This window comes from Populus nigra, chromosome 12 (assembly GCF_951802175.1).
Source record: "Populus nigra chromosome 12, ddPopNigr1.1, whole genome shotgun sequence".
Classification (NCBI taxonomy): domain Eukaryota; kingdom Viridiplantae; phylum Streptophyta; class Magnoliopsida; order Malpighiales; family Salicaceae; genus Populus; species Populus nigra.
Genome location: NC_084863.1, coordinates 12,505,122 through 12,525,048, shown reverse-complemented (window position 1 = coordinate 12,525,048; position 19,927 = coordinate 12,505,122). Strand labels below are relative to the sequence as shown.

General features: G+C 32.0%; 2 protein-coding genes across 14 annotated transcripts; both read right to left on the bottom strand.

Annotated features, from left to right (window-relative positions):
* Positions 1–9,444: 9,444 nt before the first annotated feature.
* LOC133669465 (tetratricopeptide repeat domain-containing protein PYG7, chloroplastic-like) lies at positions 9,445–14,349 on the bottom strand. 12 transcript variants are annotated; one of them, XM_062089616.1, is made up of 6 exons: positions 14,014–14,349; positions 13,649–13,735; positions 11,898–11,953; positions 10,936–11,228; positions 10,549–10,695; positions 9,445–10,008 (listed from the first exon to the last, which is right to left on the bottom strand). In XM_062089616.1, the coding sequence occupies exons 2-6, from the start codon at positions 13,672–13,674 to the stop codon at positions 9,727–9,729; spliced, it is 804 nt and encodes a 267-aa protein (XP_061945600.1). In that variant the 5' UTR covers positions 13,675–13,735; positions 14,014–14,349; the 3' UTR covers positions 9,445–9,726. The 12 variants fall into 12 exon arrangements, with proteins under 12 accessions (XP_061945600.1, XP_061945601.1, XP_061945604.1 ...); XM_062089617.1 differs by having other exon boundaries at positions 11,907–11,953; XM_062089620.1 differs by having other exon boundaries at positions 10,936–11,117; positions 14,014–14,348.
* A 322-nt stretch (positions 14,350–14,671) lies between these two features.
* On the bottom strand, positions 14,672–18,583 carry LOC133669464 (uncharacterized). 2 transcript variants are annotated; one of them, XM_062089609.1, is made up of 5 exons: positions 18,069–18,582; positions 17,089–17,247; positions 16,385–16,619; positions 15,744–15,966; positions 14,672–15,562 (listed from the first exon to the last, which is right to left on the bottom strand). In XM_062089609.1, exons 1-5 carry the CDS (start codon positions 18,453–18,455, stop codon positions 15,418–15,420), a joined length of 1,149 nt encoding a protein of 382 aa, XP_061945593.1. In that variant the 5' UTR covers positions 18,456–18,582; the 3' UTR covers positions 14,672–15,417. The 2 variants fall into 2 exon arrangements, 1 of the variants encoding a protein (XP_061945593.1); XR_009833897.1 differs by having other exon boundaries at positions 15,362–15,562; positions 15,637–15,966; positions 18,069–18,583.
* Positions 18,584–19,927: the final 1,344 nt, after the last annotated feature.

Sequence of the window (19,927 nt, the reverse complement as noted above, 5' to 3'; positions counted from 1 at the left end):
ATTTTAATTGAAATAAAACTCAACTATATACAATATAATAAAAATGTATTATATCTATGATAAGATTATTCTAGACTACATATATAAAATAAAGTAAGTTTTGAGCACTTAGAAATAATGAGATGGAGATGGAGTGTCGCTTCATTATATTTATTTATTTTGGTTATTCAAGTGGGTAGATATGAGAAGGCATTAAAATTATTGGTTTAGCTATTATTTTTGTAGGAGAAGTTTGTTAAGAAACTACAAACAATTCTTTCTAAATATCTTCATATTTTACAGCTTTTTAATCTTTTGGCTTAAATAATGTTATATATGAAATTCATGGATTTTCATGAATTCTTAATGTTATTTTTAAATTTAAGTTTTAATTTCATAAAACTTTTGAAAAACCATTTCTTTTTTCAAAATTATTTTGAGAATAAAAATCATTTTTTTAATTCTTAACTAAGAACAAAAAAATTTTGGAACATGTTCAGTTTCATATCTATAGGTTTTTTTCTGGGAAAGCAACCAGAGAAGTTGTGGGTGACATTTAATGATTGTTGTCTAGTTGTAGGAGTAATAGTTTGAATATAAAAAAATTAAGGAATATTGGTTGAATTATTTATTTTTTGAAGATAAATATTTTGGATTGTAACTGTTATAATAGATGCTTCTTTCTTATAAGACTAACTTCTAGATAAAAATTTAAAAACTCTAAATATGTTGTCCTCATCATAGGCATAATTGGATTATGCTTTAGAGCTAGTTGAATGTCTAGCAAGAATAATTTTACTTAACCATCATTATGTAGAGTAATACCGTTTAAGTATTGTTTTTTCATGGGTTTCGCCATTATAGCCTTTTCTAATTCCTAGTTTGTTGAAAGAAAAAACTCATTATATGTTATATACCTAAGCATTGGACCTAGAAATACCAGCTTGTCATATAACAGTTTCTCATTTCGAATCGTATTTCCAATCTTTTGTAGTGAATATTGATTCATGGCTTTATAACAAATCTTGTAAACTAATGAAAAAGGTAAGGATTCACTCTAAATTTTGTAATTATGAGTCTTGATTTGAATGGTTAACACATCTAAAATTATCATATCACACAAAGACATTGTAAAGTTTGGATAACGATTAAAATATATTGATCCACTACAAATACTAAACTCAGTGATTCCTAATGAAGAATCATTAAAATCTAGGAACCTATAATCCTTAAGAACCATATGAATTATAGCATTAAGTCTTTCTCTAGACAAGAGCTTAACGTTAACTTAAACTAATCCTATTAAGATGTGGTTATATTTCTTTCTATAATGATTTATAGAAATATAAGATAAAAGTTTAATAGTTTTATAATCATATAACATAAAGATATTATCATTCTCAATTTTAATGGTGTAATCCATCTTTTCAAAATACACTACCATAAAATTAGAGAAAAACAATGGAATTGCTAATAAAAAATATTTCATCATTGTTTACTGATGAAAATTGTGACAAAAAATGCTATTTTAAAATGAATTAAAACCCGATATTTCCCTTATCCCCATTTCATCTTTTTCATAGAACCCTAACAGGAAAAAAATCCTCAAATCTTATCCTCATTTCATCTTTTTTGTAGCTTTACCTCTCTCATTACATTTTCACCATCGTCATCGTTATTGGTGTCTCTATACTCGGAGCCACCTAGTATCACTTTGACTTGTTAATTTTGGTGTGTTAAACCTGGTATCCTAATCTCATCATGTGATTCAAATTACTATAAACCTTAATTTTATTTTTCTTTTTTCATAATTTCAACTTGATTTATGTTAATGAAACTTGGTTGTAATGTTATACAAGGGAGGAATATCTTATCTCTTATTAGAGAAGATTGTATGGTTAGTGGATTTTGTTTTGTTGGAAACTCTATTTATTGTATCAAAATAAGTAGTAGTAGTAGTAGTAGTTACAATTGTTTTGTGTTAGATGTGCCTTTTAAAGACAAAGAAACTATTGATTATAATGATATCCTCTCGATTTTATTTTTTTTATTTGTATTCCCTTGAACATTGGACTACGTTTATTATTAATTATGATATCATGTTAAGTGTTCCTAGAAATTAAATTGAAGTTTGGCAACTTTAGATAAGATTAGTTTAAAATTGGCAACTTTAGATAATATTAGTTTAAAATGTCGTACATCATATTGCTCTTTGTTTTCGCATATAAATTCTAAGTCAATAGGACATCAATCAATGCAGTGTTGTTGTTTTTTCTTTTATGTGTACATTGTTAAAATTTGAGATTTCTAGAAATGGATTGTTTTTTCCTCATTGAAATCTAGTTTAGTCTTGATTAATTTGAATGAATTTGAGTTAGACTTTTATTTGAGATTTTATTGGTTCTTATGGTTAGATTTTGCAATTGAGGTTACTTATTTTCTTACTAAACAAATTGATATTCATTTACCATTATATAGTGTGTATTCTTTTTCTATAATGGCTTGGTCTGTTATTGACATCTATAATGAATATAGCTACAACTAATTTTTTTTTGTTGAATTTAATGGTGAATTTATATTACTCCTTTACCTTTTAAGACTAACTTGTGTCTGAGTTTTGGCATTTATACTTGATTCAAAAGTTCATCAACTCCTTCATTTATGTTTTGATGTTCTAAGCAAATAATAGATATTAGTTATGTGTTGCCTTTAACCAAGAAGTCTATTTTTTTTTCCTTTTCATTCATGATATTTCAGGATGTTATAACATCTTGTTAATGAATGTGATGTTATAGGTCATATTTGCTGGTAAAGTTGATCAAATTTTGTATGCTTTCAACTCTACATTCCTAAATTTTTCATTGTGGTCGTACCTTGACCTTTCGTTCTTTTTTTTTTCATTTCTAAATATGATATTTTTGGCCTATTTCTAATGCAATGTATGTTTGTCGAGTTTATTCGTTAGAATTTGTTGTTTACTTATTAGATAGAATATGCAAGAGTTGATTAAACAATAATTTGAAGGAGGTAAACCTTTATTGTTTATTTTGCTTATTCCCTAAGACTATGAAGAATTCCCTTGAAAGCATGACATTTTTACACTTCATTTATATTGTTGTATTTTTTTGTCTATATCTTCTTTTCATATAAGGAACTATTTTGGTTCTTTGACTTTTGTTTCTATATGATATGTATGAGCATTGGTTTAGGTCCAAAACCAATGAATAAGTTTTTTTTATAGGTGTCATTGCCTTAATAATGTTTATTTGCATCATTAATATGATTTAGGATTTTGACTTGTCTTTTATAGTATAAATATAACGTCAACATAGATGCAAAATCTGGCGAAGACACTTCCACCTATTCACCTCGCAATCTTCAATGGAATTGATGATGGAAAGTTTTGTCGGCATTTAAGTTACAGACAGAGTTGCTCGATGGGAAATCTACAATGAAAATCATGTGTCGGTGTTTTCATTGGAATTGTAAGTTGCCAGTAAAAATGCCAATGAAAGTTAAATCCCCAATGAAAAATTTTTCGACAACAGGTTTCCATCGGCAATTAAAAAGCCAGTGGGTTTTGTTCCTAAATGCTGATAGAATATTCTATTTGTGTTTTCTAATTTTCTAGTAATGGAAATCAAATCTATTTTTTTCTGGCAATTTTTAGGATTTCCCAATTCTCAATGGCTTTACTAAAAGAAGAAAACTATATTTATTTCTTCTTGGTTGATCATTCTATTACTAATGATATATGAGTAGGAGGATGAAGAAGTTGTAAAGTTTGAAGATATATTGAAAGGTTTATTTAGTTTTCTCTAATAAGTTTCTCCTACAAAAATAAGAGCTAAATCAATTATTACTACTGAGACCATTTTTTGGGCTTAGATCCACCTATCTGAATAATCTAAACAAACAAATGAAATGGAATCAAAATTCATTCCAACCCCATGATCTCAAGCTCTGATGATACCATGGATAATATGATAAAAATTAAAGTGAGATATTTTCTTGAACTAAACCTAAAATATTAGCAAGATTAAAATGTGATTCATTCTACATAAAAATTCATACTGTATAATTTTAGCAGGGCATATTAAGTGGAAGCCAAAAATGGCTTACATAACCTTAAACTGGGCCACGATTACTCATTTTGCTATAAAATTTTGAAGCTATCACGCCATTGCGTAAATGAATAAGGAAAGGAGGTCAATCAATTCATTTATGCTTGTTAAGTAATCCAAGACCAAGTTATATTTGTCATATACACATAATGCAAATGCTTGTTATGGGAATATTTGATAGAAGGAAGCTATTTACTTATTATGTTAATTGTTTCTTTTTAAATACCATATATCAAAGAAGAAATAGGTCCAAGTCCAACCAGAGCACTACTACTTAATCAAGTAGTGGTGTTAGTGATAGTGTTGTTAATTTAGATGATGATCATAAAGAGGCACCTATTATAAAAGTTACTAATCAAGGCTCACTTAATACAAACAATTGAGTTGGAATCCCTTCTACCAGAGACATTGTATTCGATAAAATTATTACAAAATAGAAAGGCGACCTCGCTATGTAATTGATATCTTTTTTTTTCCTCTAAATATCAAAGTTATTTATTTGTATTAAGTTATTTTAAGTTTTACATAAAATTAAAATGGCTTTGATGAATTGATTTTTCAGGTTTACTAATATTAAAGTTGCTCGTTCGATCACATCTACAATGAAATCATCGTTCAAATAACCATTATTTCAATGGAGTCAATTTCATTAACATTCTTAATGGATGAATACACTAGAAGTTTGGTAAAGAAAGTTTAAGGTTGCATAGATAATCTCTAATTTGAGTTAATATTTTTTAAAATTTTGAAAACTAATTAATGTATGAATTTAATATATAAAAAAAATCTTGTTGGGATGATAATAGCAAGGTGTTGGTCAAAAAAGTGTGGGAAAACTACAGTGTAACTAGGTAAGTATCAATCAAAAAATATTATATTATTATAAACTTGTATCATTTTATTTCTTTACCTTATTTCTATTTAACAAATTTTGTACCAAGTTGCGTAATTTATGTTATGATGCCCATAAACAAGCAATTAATAGAGCTGACTCTGATGACATGTTGATGTTGAAAAGTTATAGACCGAGGCATGTCACGAAGCATAATTGGGCATTGTTTCAAAAATTATAGTCAACTTTAAAGGTTTTAAAAAGCACTCATGATCTAAGACTCAAAACAAGAACAAAGAAACTCATGGTTTGATAAGCAAGCACACCAGAGAAGCGCTTCCATTTGTGAACCATGCAAAGCGCCTAGTAAGAGCTCATTATTATATATTTTATTATTTTTCTTGAAGTTTTAATTAAGTGTATATTTATGAGACTGTTAAAATAAACTATTTAATTTGTAGGAAAAGTAGCTTGAGTGTGAACCGATTCCAATGTAGTTATATAAAGAAACTCATATAAATAAAGGGGATAAGGGGAAACTCATATAACTAGAAGTACAGTTGCCCAATTTAAAGGAAAAAAACAAGAGAACGATTCAAACAAGAAAACTAGATGTATTGAGAGCAATTACGTACATGCATATATGGCTTTACATTTGCCTCCCCTTCTTGGACCTTCTAGTTCAGGATCTTTTCCTCCACCCCCACCTCAACCTTTAAAGGAATTTATGTCTTGTTTAAAAAAATATTTGTGTATGGAATATTTAGATGAATGATGAAATATGATTATAAGATTTTTGTTATACATATGTGTTTTTGTTGTGATTGTGATTTTTTGTTTTTGTAATTTTATTGTAAAAATAAATGCATTTATGATTATGACAACTAAACAATAAAAAAAATTGTGAAAGCTCCTACTAAAAGACAATTTCGTCGGTCATTCCATTGGTAAAGCTCACACCTATTTTGTCAGAAACTCATAGAAAGTTTAGGCATTTCCAACAGAATTGACGATGGAAAGTTTTGTTTGTATTTAAGGTACCGACGGAGTTGCTTGATGGAAAATCTGTAATGAATATCCTGTCAACATTTTCATTGGAATTGTAATTTGCCAATAGAAATGCTGACGGAAGGGAAATCCCCGATGAGAAACTTTTCAGCGATAAGTTTTCATCAACAATTAAAAGGCCAACTAGCAGGTTTTATTCCTTAACACCAATAAAATATTATGTATGTGTTTTCTAATTTTCTAGCAATGAAAATCAAATCTATTTTTTTTCTGGTGATTTTTGGGATTTCTCAATTCTCAATGGCTTTGCAAATAAAAAAACTATATTTTTTTTATTAATCAGTCTATTGCTAGTGATGTTTAAGTAGGAGGACGAAGAAGCTGTGAAATATAAAGATATTTTGAAAGGTTTGATTGGTTTTCTCCGATAGGTCTCATTTACAAAAATAAAAGCCAAACCAATTGTTTTATTACCTTCTCTAATTTACTACCGAGATCACTCTTCAGGCTTAGATCCATTTATCTGAACAACTTAAACAAACAAATTAAATTAAATTAAAATTCATCATAACCCTTAATCTCAAGCTCTGATAAATAATCTCAAGCTCTGATAATACCATAGATAATATAATAAAAATTAAAGTGAGATACTTTCACGTACGTGAGATATTTTCTTAACCTAAATCTATAATATTAGCAAGATTAAAATGTGATTCATTCTACATAAAAACTCATGCTGCACACAATAAGTGGAAGCCAAATACGGCTTACAGAACCTCACAGTGGCCGCAACTTACTAACTTTGCTATAAAACTTAGATGCTACCACGCCACCGCGTAAACGAATAAGGAGAGGAGGTCAATCAATTCATTTATGCTTGTGCATGGCTGGCGGGCAGGCATGCAGCCAGCCTTCTACGACTGAAAAGTCAGCAGACAACACCTCCACCACCGTATCGTGACCCATCTCGTTCACATTCAATGGCCAGAGAGTCGATACCAAGGAGGAAAAAAGAAGACAAGACTGACTCCAAACCCTCAAATTAGATTAAATTATGAAAAATATATGATTTCTTTTTTTGTAAATTCTATAAACTCCAATCCAGTTAAACCAAAAAACTAAACTCCATTATAAAATTGGTGAGGTCACTCCAAGATTACTACATTTGTCGTCGTTATCTTAGTCAAGCCGATGATGTAGCATGGCTGCAGATAATTATATTCTTCAATTGACATTTGACAACTAAAGGCTGAGTTTTCTTCTTCCTCTTCGTCTTCATGCAAAAAAGACTACAGTAATGGAAGTGCCTTTTATTCTGTGGATACTTATCCTTCTGAACCTATTTTTCTTCAAAAGATCATATATTCCCAAGACTTTTTTTCAAAAATATTGTTTCGTATATACAAATATCCTTCTATTTCTCCTGTAATTTTTTTTTTTTATTTTTTTCATCTCCTTGTGCATGAGTCAATAAAGGTTTCTAATAAAAATAAATATAATTTTTAGTTTGATTATTGGGCTGAGTTGAAATCTAGTCGATGTATTTTATAGATCTAATAGCTTGGGAGATTGCCTAATAGTATCAACTGGGTCGCGATTATGTCCAAATTAAATTCAGAATTTGTTGTTTCTTTATTTTTTCTAGTTCTTTTTAATTAAGTTTCAAAATTTTATTATATTTGATTTGTATTAATTACGTCGATTAAGCTAATTAGAATTTTATTTTTCACCATAGTTAATACATTCAAGATTTATCAAATTAATCAACATTTTCTCTGATAATTTTTCTACTTCAGAAAAGGAACAAAATCTTTTTAACCATTTAACCTACCTTTTGAGATTAATAATAACCGACAATATAATTCCCATATATGGCACTGATCCAATCCATTATTGTGGCAATGTCATTGTCTGATTGCCATTCAAATAGAAATAAGTTTTTATTTATTTATTTAATCTGAAAATATCTTCGAATGAATTTTTATATATTTAATTGTTTTTTTTCTCTATCAATATTTAATCGTATCAGTCCAGCTTGATGTATTTAAATAAATTATTTTCCTCGTACTAATGACGTGTATTAACAAAACCTAATAAATTAATCCAAATTAAGATTTGCTTATTTTTTCAATCTTTAGTTTTTGTTGCCACCGATCTTTTCTAGTTCAACGTACCTGCAGAAATTATTGAGCTGTGGACCAAGACGATGGACATAGCTCTAACATATATGGCCATGTAATTGGTATAACGTGACAAAGGAAGAATTGACATCAATGATTTCATAAAATGACATATGCAGTGACGGGAAATGGATGCTGAAAGCTGCCGGCTGATGTTCTTGAGAGGAGAAAGAGAATCTTTCATTTGAAAATGGAGTCCATGGAAGGATCATTGAGATGAAATGTGGGATAAAAGGTGCTCCCTTTGGAGGAAAAAGAATACTAGCTAGCCCACAACATCGAAGGCAAAGCTTGCTCATTTTTTTAAGGCCACTTTAGCATTATTCCTTTCTTTAATGTCCTCACTAAGCATAAAGGAGTGAAAGTGATCTTCATAAACCAGTATTCTTTTGCATAATTAGCACAAATATTGCTTGATCTCTCCCCTAATCAGAACATTATTTTATGTGAATGACTTCATGGGATTTTGGACAAGATATAAAGAAAGATTGCAAACAGACTTACTCTCTTACAGTTCATGTTGGATATCAAAAGTAGCTTCAGTTTTGTCATTCCAAGTCTGTCAAAAGGCCAAAAAACAGACTTACTCTCTTACAGTGCATGCTGGATATCAAAAGTAAGCTTCAGTTTTGTCATTCCAAGTCTATCAAAAGGCAAAAAAACAGACTTACTCTCTTACAGTGCATGTTGGATATTGAAATCATGAGACCTCCGGCTAATAATAATTTATGCTGTTCATGGTAATAATAAATATTATTGGATTTATTTAGGAAAGATAATTGGAAACCACGTCCCTTGGAAGACAGGAGGGAACAGGGCAGGTGGCGAGGCATAATTTCGTGCATCTGCATGCAGGCCACAGGTTCTCTGTGCCCCTATATATATATATATATATATATATATATATATATATATATATATATATATATATATAGGTTTATAGCACAAGACATGGTGATTAGCTAGATCGATCTATTGGCGTGTCTACAAGATTTGTGAACGTTTCATTTTCCCAATTTTTTTATGTTTGAAACTAGCTAAACCAGTTTCGAGGAGGTTATATATGGTTTAAACATTGATTTGGAGGGTTAATTTTCTTCATAATTATAACAATTAAGGATCTATAATATAATCCATCTTAGAAGCTTTCTTTTATATATATTTTCTTGTATTTGAGCAAAGCCTGAAGCAAGTTTTCATAATTATGTTGCTTTCTGTTATTTAGTATGAAAATATACGCAATTTTATAATCAAATTGATGGGTCAAATAAAGACCTATAAGGTCAAGCTATTGAACCAAGAAAAGTAAAACATCAACACGTCCATCAACTTATTCTTTATTGAATATTATAAGTACATCTTTTGATTTAGGCACAATTTTTTCTAAGAACATTTTTTATAAAAGACAGCAATTTCATCATTAAAACACTGACAATTACACATTCAATTATCCAGACATGAAAAGGTTGTTGGAGTTTGGACTTGTAATTTAGGCAAAAGTTCAAAAATAAAAACAAAGAGAATATTAGAGGAGCAAAAGTTAAGGATTGGTTAAGATTACAAAAGTTAGAGAGAAAATTTTGATGATCTTATGGCCGTAAATTCATCTATCCTTAGACTTGATTGGAACTCCTTTGTACATTTGTACCTTATCCTTCAAAGCATCTCTTCTTGGCCTTGCCACCTTATTGTTAGGATCAAAGAGCAGCACTTCTTCGAATGCCTTGAGAGCTGACTTCAAGTCTTTCTTCTTTTCATAGGCATCGCCAAGATTGTTCCAGGCTGTTACATACCCTGGTTGAAGCTTCACAGCAGCTTCAAATTGCTTGATTCCCTTGTCAAGCTTCCCATCAAGAATATAGCTAACACCAAGCGCATTGTAGACCTGTTCAAACATTTGAGAGGTTAAAAGGAATTTGTCGTCAAATTCATGCATGTAAAGTGATACCATACTGGTGCAAAATATAGACTGGAGCATTCCCTATCTTATTTTTATTGCTCAAAAGTAAAACCCTGATCTTAATGAAGTCCTTATTTCTGATCTCCTAATCTTTGTTCACAATTTTCCAAACTAGATTATAACAACTTTCTCCTTTTGTCAGTGTTAGATACGGTCAAAGGGTTGCAGTGGTGAGCTGCGATGATTTATAAATTTCCAAAACACAAAAAAGCAAAATTAAACCATTCGGTAGATGTTTTTGTAGACCACAATCTAAACATATGAACTTGACCATCCAATATGATTAAGCATATGAGCTTTTCCTTTCCCTTTCCCTTTTTAATCAATGAGAGCATAAAAATGATGTTGCTAGGCATCTCTCCTAAGACAACACATGCATGTTAGGTCGAACAAGATGCAATTACCCCAAGGCAACAGCATTACTTGATGCTTGCAAAACAGGAAGGAACAAAGATACAATCATACCTGGGCAAGATCTTGATCCTCACCATCCCACTTCTCAATTGCCTGAAGTAAATATTTAGTAGCAGCCGGGTAAAATTTTCTCCTCAGCATTACTGCACCGAGTTCAAAAAGTCCAGTTGCAGAGGCATCACCGCTTCTTACTTGCTCCTGAAATTAAAAAGGGCAAACACAAAACAATAATAAGATTGTATTCTACTACAAAATACAGATGGCCAATGCCCTCTATCAAACAGCGGGGGGACCAAATGGATCTTTTTCTTTTCAAAAAGCGTTGACCTCTCCATCTAAAGATCTAATAATCTCCAAGATGGCTTTGTAATAAATGTCTGTTTCAGAAGAGAGTAAAATCCTGGAAAAGCATAACACAAATTACAAAGAAGAACTTGCCTGCAATTCTTTAGCAGAAAGGTCGAGCTCTCTACGCATTAGAACTTGACGAATCACAAAGAAAGTTCCAACCCCTAGCAAAGCTAAAAGTAAAAGAAGATAAGAGAGCTGGATTCCCAATTCAAATAACTCCCCAACCTCATAAAGTGCATCTGGTTTGATACTTTCTCCTGCATGTGCCACTTGTACAGAAGTTAACAATGAGATTTGTCCAAATGAGAGTGCAGACACAGAAACTATCACTCTTTTCATGCAAGCATTGTCCTCAATGTTCTGAGGATTCCTCAAGGGTTCTGCATTACAGTTATGATATTAAGAAGATGGGATACCCAAAGAAAATTAGTAAGCAAAAGGCAAATAGCATGTCCAAGAAGCAGCTGATGTTGCTATCATTTGCCTATAAATAGAGAGATCCTTCTTCCCACTAATGGCTAATTTAAGGGGAAAAACCTTCAGGCTGCTCTTGTTGAGGAGTCCAAACATGATGAACTCCAATATAAACATTTTCTTCTGATTGGCTGAGAGTAGTATATTATCAAGCTTAGCTAGTTCATAAATTCATGGTTTGACTACGTTATAACTCATATGAAATAGAAAAGAAAAGGTAAACAGTGAGTTGGCATCGTTGAGCGTGCAAATCAATCACCAAACAAGATTGGTATATCTGGATCATTATTCAGTTTGCTCAAGACATAACAACCAATAATAGGATGTTTCAAAAGGATCCCTACTGTTAAGTATAAGGGTATTCTGCCAGCTCTTAATAAAAATCAAAGCAAGGAGTGGTTTAAGTAACAAACCAGATAAATGATTATAAAAGAACAGTACAAAATGAGGATCTGAGGATGTTGATGAAACTCCTACATTTGATGTATGAGATGTGTAGCATCTGCTACACATAAATTTAATTTAGCCTCTAAAATCAGGGTGAAATGAAAAATCAAAGTGAGAAGAGGGAATACTCTCAGTACTCGGTGAGCTAGAGGATACCATTAGTGACTCCTTTCCATGTATCTGCCTTCACCCACAAGAGAATGCAAAATGAGTGATGAAAAATGTACATCACCTTAAACAAGAAGATTCTGTTAAAAATACATAAATTAACATAGAAAGATAATGAAAATCATTCTGCAGATTCACAGCATAAGACACAGAAGAAAGGGAGGAAAATCATAACTTGTAAAGAAAAATGTTTATCCAGACTGTTTGGCTGTGGGCAAATATATCAGATATCAAAACACTTGATTTGAACTGGTTGACCATGATTTTGGTTACACACATAGTGTGAAAAAAACATTGTTGCAATAGCCAGCTTTTATATGATTAGGTATCAATCTTTACCTAAGGGAATGTAACTTATGAAATGAAAGCAGGATATGTTGAAGATCAGAGCCCCTGAGAGCTACACCCAATTTCTATAATACAAAAATATGTACTGGATACCTATATAAAGTACAGATCAGTCAAGCCTGAATTAGAAGAAAAAATGTTTCTCATGAAAACAAAGTTCTAGTCATCCTTCTAAAGTTCTTCTCTTCCGCTCTTCCCATATAATTCATATTGAGCATAAGGCTGTAGTTTTCTCCAATCCTGAATCTGTTATACCGCTATAAATTCAAGCTCAACTTGTGGCAACTAGAGCCATTGCTAGGGAGTATTCAATTAATTCACTCCAGTCCAAGAGAAGGCTGATAAACATGATGATCAAAGATCCATCTTCCGAGGAAACCTTTGTTACAAATTTGTTTTAAAAAACATGGTCGATGGGCACATTTGAGTCCAAATTAAAAGTGAAGACCACTCAATTTTAGGGTTAAAACTTTATTGGAAATTATTCTCCAACAAAAGTTATTTAACATGGAACACTACTATGATTAAAATGAATTGTGAGTGAATGAGAAATTGATATAAAAAGACTTTGGTTGGTATGTTTTTGTGAAACCCAAAACCATTTATCCCACAATGGAAAAATACAAGATTTTCTTGTAGTTTATATAGCGGGAAGTTGAAGAGTCATAAATGAGCCTAAACAAATTGGATTTGGGCTTAAGCCACACGTGCTCTTGCTTGGCTCGGGAGAATAACTATAGCTTAAGCTCACTTTCTTCAGCAATGCAAAAACAAGTCTTATGACAAACTCAACTCTAAAAGCAAGTCAATCCCTCATGGAAATGAGGCTCAGTTCTCCTCAGAATTAAAAACAAATTAGGTGCTCAATAAGAAGGGGTTTGGGGACGCAGAAAGCTAAAATGACATGAAGAAAACAGAAAGGGTCAGACTATTATCTTGACATCAATACCTGAAGATTTCTATGTGCAAGTTCACAAATAAGACAAAAATGTGTAAGAGTATTCAAGTCAACTGACATCAATAAAATTTCGGCCAAATACAAAATTGACTAAGATGTTCCATCAATAAATTTGTTATATCTGTATTCCCAAGAAGAAGACCATACATTCAAAACCTAACCACCCTTTGCCAACTACGAATTCACAAAGCCTATATTGCACCTTCAGTCCTAAAGAAGAGTATAAGCTTTATCATCAAATAGTGTTAAGGAAACAGAAGTGTTGATTAAAACAGGCTATGGAGATAAACAGAGCAAATTTCTTTGGGAAATTCCGATGAAGAGATTCATATTTGATGACAACCATGAACTCAGAAAATTCAAATATAGCCACTATCGAAGCAAAGAGATTGTTGGAATACATACCTGGAAATTAGTAAACTGGGTGGCATTCAGTCCATGGCCTGCCCTAAAATTTGTCAAATCTGGTGGACTATAGTGCTGAAAAAGGGCCTGAAAGGATGTGCAAAAATTTCCCAAGTAATATTATTTTCATATCAATAATTCTATATGTTAAAACTCACATTAAAGAATTACTCCATTATCATGGCATGTTCAAACAATAACAATTTATATTTACCAACATAATTCAAGACCTAATCATGTCAGCTTTCAAGAAAGACTAAGAAATGCTCTTATAGAAGAGGAAAAAAATAAAAGATGAAGAAAGTGAAAACATTTCAACTTTGAGAAACCAGGATGCTTTAAAAAAGGATCTGGAAATATGGTACCTGAAGAGAAAGCTTGTGGGGCCTAAACTTGTGAGACCCAAATGGTAGGAGAGAGTGAGGATGCTGGTGGAGGTGTTGTAGAGGTGGAGATGATGAGATGGTGGTTTGGAGAAGCATATTTCTTTGATTTCACTGTGTATGGGAGATTTCTTTGGAGCAAGAACTGCTTTGTGTATTGCCTCTGTCTACGTTTATGTGAATTTGAGTGTTCTTTTGAACATGTATGTACTGTACTCCCTACAGAGTTCGTTGGTGGTTCAAGATAAAAGTTCTCTTGTAGAGTCCCAACTGACAACAAAAGAAGATAAGGCCGCGTTTGGTTTCTTTTCATTAAAAGGGGGCCTCTTCAAGAAATAGCAGCCTCTCTACTCTTCTCTTATTTATGTTCTTTTTCTATGACTAAAAAATAAGGCATTGTTCTTACCATGATTTTGATTTTTGTTTTTTGCTCTACTTTCAGATAAAACAGACATATGAAAGCTTTAAGAAATCGAACACACATTCTCTTCACAAACTGTAAATTTCATCTGTGACAAAAAGAAGATAAAAAGAATGCCATCTTACATAAAGATGGATTACAAAAAAGCATAGAGATCAAACTAGGGCCAAATGTTAGAAGCCGTAGCCATTGAATTGTCATCATTTCAGAAGGGCAAAGTGAGAGAATTCGCATTGCATCCGCACGCACTATTGCATTTAATAAAAATTACAGTTCTCTTTGGAAAATTATAGACTGAAATGGGGTCCTAACTTCCCAAAACCACAATAGAGTTGTCCTTGGTAAAAGAGACAGTTGCCTTCCATCATTAGAAAACTGCATAACCTATAGACAGTGTCTTTCCAAATTCCAATACAAGAATGTTGTTTAACTATATAGCTTGCAATCCTGTTGAGTTAACCTTCTCCTGTGTGCCAAGTAGCTAAGAACATTGTGTCTCAGTGGAGTGGGAGAGGGCACCAAAAGAAAAAAAAAAAGACAACATCGGCTGTATATTGCTGGAGTAGCCATGTGTGGAACCACAGATGCAACAGCCACTTCTCTATACACCATAATCATGCTCCTGCAGCTCTCTTGCATATGGGGCCGTGGTCTTCACCGTACCAGTTGCTAAACTATTCGTTTTCAAGCTCACTGTTTGCTTTACTGAGACATTATGACTACCTGATATAAGATTTCTGACATAAAGCTATCTGTTTAAGCATTATATATGTGTTAGTAGCAACTTCTGAAAGTTCTATACTTTTTCCTCCCATCTCTCTGTGTGTTCTCCCGTTTCTAGATTTTTCACATTCAAACCATCCATACCATGGCTGTCTTCATGAATATCAGGATGTTTGTCAGTGATACTGGTGAAATGATCTTCAACTTATCGTATTGAAACTTCAAAGCTTACCAATGGGGGCTTAATCAATTTTACAATGTGAACCACTTTGGTAGGTAGGTCTTTTGCTTTGTTCCAACAACTTGAAGAAGTTGGATAAAATAATTGAATCATTGCATCTGTCTCTTTCAACCAACCATTCCTCTTTTAGCTGAACATCAACGTCCCTGTATGAAAGTGTGATCCATGGTCATCAAGAGCTAAATACAATAGACAATGATGCAATGAGAAAGAAGGGAACCTGAATCTGTTCCTTTTTTGTTGCGATGACTATGCAGCAAGAAACACCAAGAACTAGGAATATGTGTGTGAAAATTAATTTATGGATATATGAAAGAAACAAACCACCTCCTCAGTGCAAGAATTTCATAATTCCTTCGCAGGTAATCAGAATGCTTTGTTAAGGCATCTTGGGCGTATTGTTTACCCACAGTTCGTACTGCTGCTGCATCTAGTAAATTTTGTAATGAACCATGCTTTTTCAAAAGCTTTAGAGCAGTCTTTCGACCGAATCCAGGAGCCACATTTTGTATACCAGGTACACCATCAACCTCATCACCCATAATGCATCCTACACAATTAATACCAAATAGAAAAGTTATGGGCAGCTCATGTACAAAAGTAGAAGTAGATTGCACTAAATGCTGAAAAATAGAGTGGAGCAACTAGTGTTAAGAACATAATCCCCCACAAACATGACAACACTTGAAACTTTCCTCTATATTGTCAACTCTTTCCTACAGTCGAGGAAGGATCCTTATCCTTGTCTCTTCAATTAGTAACATTATGCTGGTCAAAAAGATTAACAACTGTGCTAAATCAATAGGCAATAAATAAGTAAGTGCTATAAAGCCGCAAAACCTTTATTGACAACATATGCACATAAAAGTACAGAACTATACAAGATATATGTTGAACATAAAGCAAATCTCATAATTTTTCTTATTATCAAAAATTAAAAGAAAACAAAAAAAAAATCTCACACTTACTAAGGCTCAGATCAGAGCACGGATCACAATTATACTGAGAGATGTAGTGCTTTAGGGTGTAAAAGGACCATCTATTTAACTCTGCAATAGGCAAAACAATCTGTACATCTTCAGAAATAAGTTGCTTGAAATCTTTATCAGGAGAGGCAATAACCACTTTATGTCCGTTTTGTAGAACTTGTCCTGCAAGTGTCGCAACAACATCATCTGCTTCATGACCTTCAATTTTTACAACCTGCACAAATCTCATGTTGTCAATTTTTACAGAAAGGTGATCTCTCAGACATTTACAATAAACCATTTTCAGACAGTTACAATAAACCATTTTGTTCTCAAAAGTAAATTTTTTTGTGAAATGATGGTGATCTTTTCAAACTCGAACGTGAATTTCTCATGATGGTGATTGAAACCCAACCTATTCACATGTATTTGTTTACAGGACTGGAGGAGTTCTAAATTTTTTATATCTTAAATTCAGATAAATATTGTGTCGGCCATTCTTGGATGTTAAGTCTAGACATCCATATAAAATGCAAATGATACTACACATAAACCAGCACAATTTCTGTGAGCATTATTTTAGAAGACAACAGTGCAACAACCATGCAGTATGCAATCTGTAAGCATACAATTAATTTTAAACACCTGAAAGTAGGTAACTTTAAATATAGAATGCTGGAAACAGTTAACCAAGGTTCACCTACTGGAACATTGCATTTTGTAAGAACATCCATGACAACATGAGACCTTTCAGCAGGATATTTTTTCGGTGCTGATGATTTTCTTGAGAATTTCCTCCTATGTGCTTTATACGAAGGTAACAACTGTCTACGATGCTCACTTCCTCCATCTCCATCAAGAACCTGTAAACCAACACGAAACAACTATTTCTAAGCCTATAATAAACCAAGAGAAGGTTATCATGAGAAATTATTTTTTGATAACTTCCAATCAGAGTATATCAAGTAAGAGAACAATCTCAAAAGAGTAAATTTCAATAAATTCACAATTTGGGACCATATATGGATAAATCAAAGAAATGTTCTTGGTTATGAAGGCACCTAGCTTATGCATACATTTGGAAATGTAACAAGTCATTCCCTCTCAACAAAGTCATCCACAGGAAGTCACAGCCATTAGGCTGTATTACAGAGAAAGTGAGGTATGTAATTTCCTGCTTCCCTACACTTTTCTTGAGGCACCTCCTGTATAACCCCCTCTAGAACACAAGCTTTTACAAAGGAGAAGCAAGAATTCCAAGTAGATCATGCTATGCAACATGCACCTTCTTTTCACCCTAGACCCACATTAATGCAAACTTGTCACTTGACAATTCAGACACATCTTTGTGTTCCAATGCTTGAAAACTAGATGAGTTTGAAATTTACAGTGAATTTTTTTTTCCAAAGTATAACATATGCACAAATGAATCTAGAAGATCAAAAAATTGACACTTCTATGAATTTAATCAAAACAGGTACTTTAAAATATCAAAGAATTTTATCAACAACAATTATTATTCTGATTATCTGAGTCATCTGCATATCCCTCTATCAGTCAATAAATTTGCAAGATACCGTCTTTGTTTAACAATATCCAGTAACTTTCAATGAACAACAATCTCATTTTCACATACATACCATATATGCATAAAATCAAAAGTAAGAAAGAAAAGGAAACTCACAGCAATAACAGGGTCAGTGAGGCTAACTTGAGAGAAGAAAAGAGAAATCCAGTGAGCAAAAGAATGCAAGCTAGGTGTACTTCCTGCATAACAAAGTGGGTTCACGTCCAAAAAGAATACCCTTTTCTTGCTTGCTCTCTTTTCCTTGTTACTCCCACAAAGTTCACTTCTTGGCCACAATTCCTCACCAATGGTGTCATGAGAAGAAGAAGAAGAAGAAGAAGAAGAAGAAGAAATGGAAGCAAAAACAGCACCAAGTTTCCTTTTTGTTGTTTCCCTTGGTTTCTTTCTTAGATTCCATGTTGAGATGGAAGCAGAAGGGTTAAAAGTGAGAGTGGGCTTGATGTGGAGGTTGGTGGGCATGGCGATTTCTACCATCTTCATCATTGGTGGTGGCGTTTCACTCCTAAACTAGAGCTAGCAATAGTGTTGACAAGTAGGGAACTTATCTTGTAGAGAGGTTTTTCTTAGGAGTCTAAGCGACCAATCATCTAACCGATCACAATTTCAAGCAACCCGTCTTTGCCCATTTGTAAATGGGAAATGCAATTTTTAACGATTTGTTGTTTTATATTAAAATTTAGAAAAATAAAATATAAAAAATGGTTGTCATGTAGAATACACAGTAGTTTTTTTATCTTCCAACAAAAAATAAATAAGAGATAATATAGTATTTTTCATAAAATTATTAATCATTACAAGATTAATTGGAACAATTTAATCCTTTTATCTTCTAAATATACAGTATAAAAACTATATTACTTTTAAAAATAATTTTTTTAAGGAATTGATAGGGGATAATTTAATATTTTTATATTTTATATACACAATGTAAGATTATATTATCTTTAGAAGTAAATTTTGTTAAAAAGTTGATACCGCATTTCGATCTTTTTAAATACCATATTACTCTTAAAAACAAAATTTATCAAGCTGACATCTAGGAGCTTTTTTATATTTTCAAATTGATTCTTTACCTATTAACAAGTTGATTAGAGTGATTTAGTCTTTTGACAAACATAAACATTATTTTTTAAAAATTGATAGCATATGTTATACACTTACCAAGTGAGCAATTCTTTACCTTTTGGGTTACACATACATTGTCATCCAACTTCTAAACACTGCCTTACAAGGTGGTGTTGGGAGCATCTTGTCGTGATCTTATTGTTAATGACATGCATGTATATAGAGGAGTAATGGTTTGGCTTCGATAGACTTTTCTCTTTCCCTTGTGAAAAATAAAAATATTTATTTTTTATCTAATTTGATCATTATTCTTTTAATTTCTATTTAATTTGTTTTTCATTTTTTTCTTTAATTATGTCTCTCATCATTTAATTTCATTTAATTTTTATGTCAAATTTAATTCTCATTTTTTTTATTACTTTTTGTTTATTTTTTTCCCTATTCCTAATTGAATTTTGTGATCCTTCAACATTCAATTTAAATTATTTTTATATCAAGTTTAGTCCTCATCCTTTTTTTTATCCTTTTTTCATTGTATTTTTTTCAATTTCTTCTCTCGGTATTTTATTGATTTATAATTTTGCTACATTATTTTTTAGGGTTTGGCTTCAATAGGGTTGGTATCGGGCTCATGATTAGGGTTAAGAGTTTTTAAGTTTAAAACAAGTTGACTTTGATCCTTTTTTTTAGGTTTTTTTTCTTAATATTTGATTTATTAAGAATTGATTTTCGTGTTTTTTTTTTCCATTTTCCTTTCTCTGAAGTTATCTCAATCATGTGCTCAAGGTCGTAAGGTTAGCAGGTTAACCCGGATATATTCGGATTTTTTTCAGTAATTATTATTATTATTATTATTATTATTATTATTATTTCAATTTCTCTCTGCAATA

Coding starts and splice junctions, on each gene's coding strand:
- LOC133669465 (XM_062089610.1), bottom strand. CDS start 14,130: ATGCTTCTCCAAACCACCATCTCATCATCTCCACCTCTACAACACCTC. Junction 13,736..14,013: donor CCCACAAGCTTTCTCTTCAG/GTACCATATTTC, acceptor ACATCCTTTCAG/GCCCTTTTTCAGCACTATAG. Junction 10,696..10,935: donor TTTCTGCTAAAGAATTGCAG/GCAAGTTCTTCT, acceptor TTTTAATTTCAG/GAGCAAGTAAGAAGCGGTGA.
- LOC133669464 (XM_062089609.1), bottom strand. CDS start 18,455: ATGATGAAGATGGTAGAAATCGCCATGCCCACCAACCTCCACATCAAG. Junction 17,248..18,068: donor TCACTGACCCTGTTATTGCT/GTGAGTTTCCTT, acceptor GTTGGTTTACAG/GTTCTTGATGGAGATGGAGG. Junction 16,620..17,088: donor TTACAAAATGCAATGTTCCA/GTAGGTGAACCT, acceptor AGATTTGTGCAG/GTTGTAAAAATTGAAGGTCA.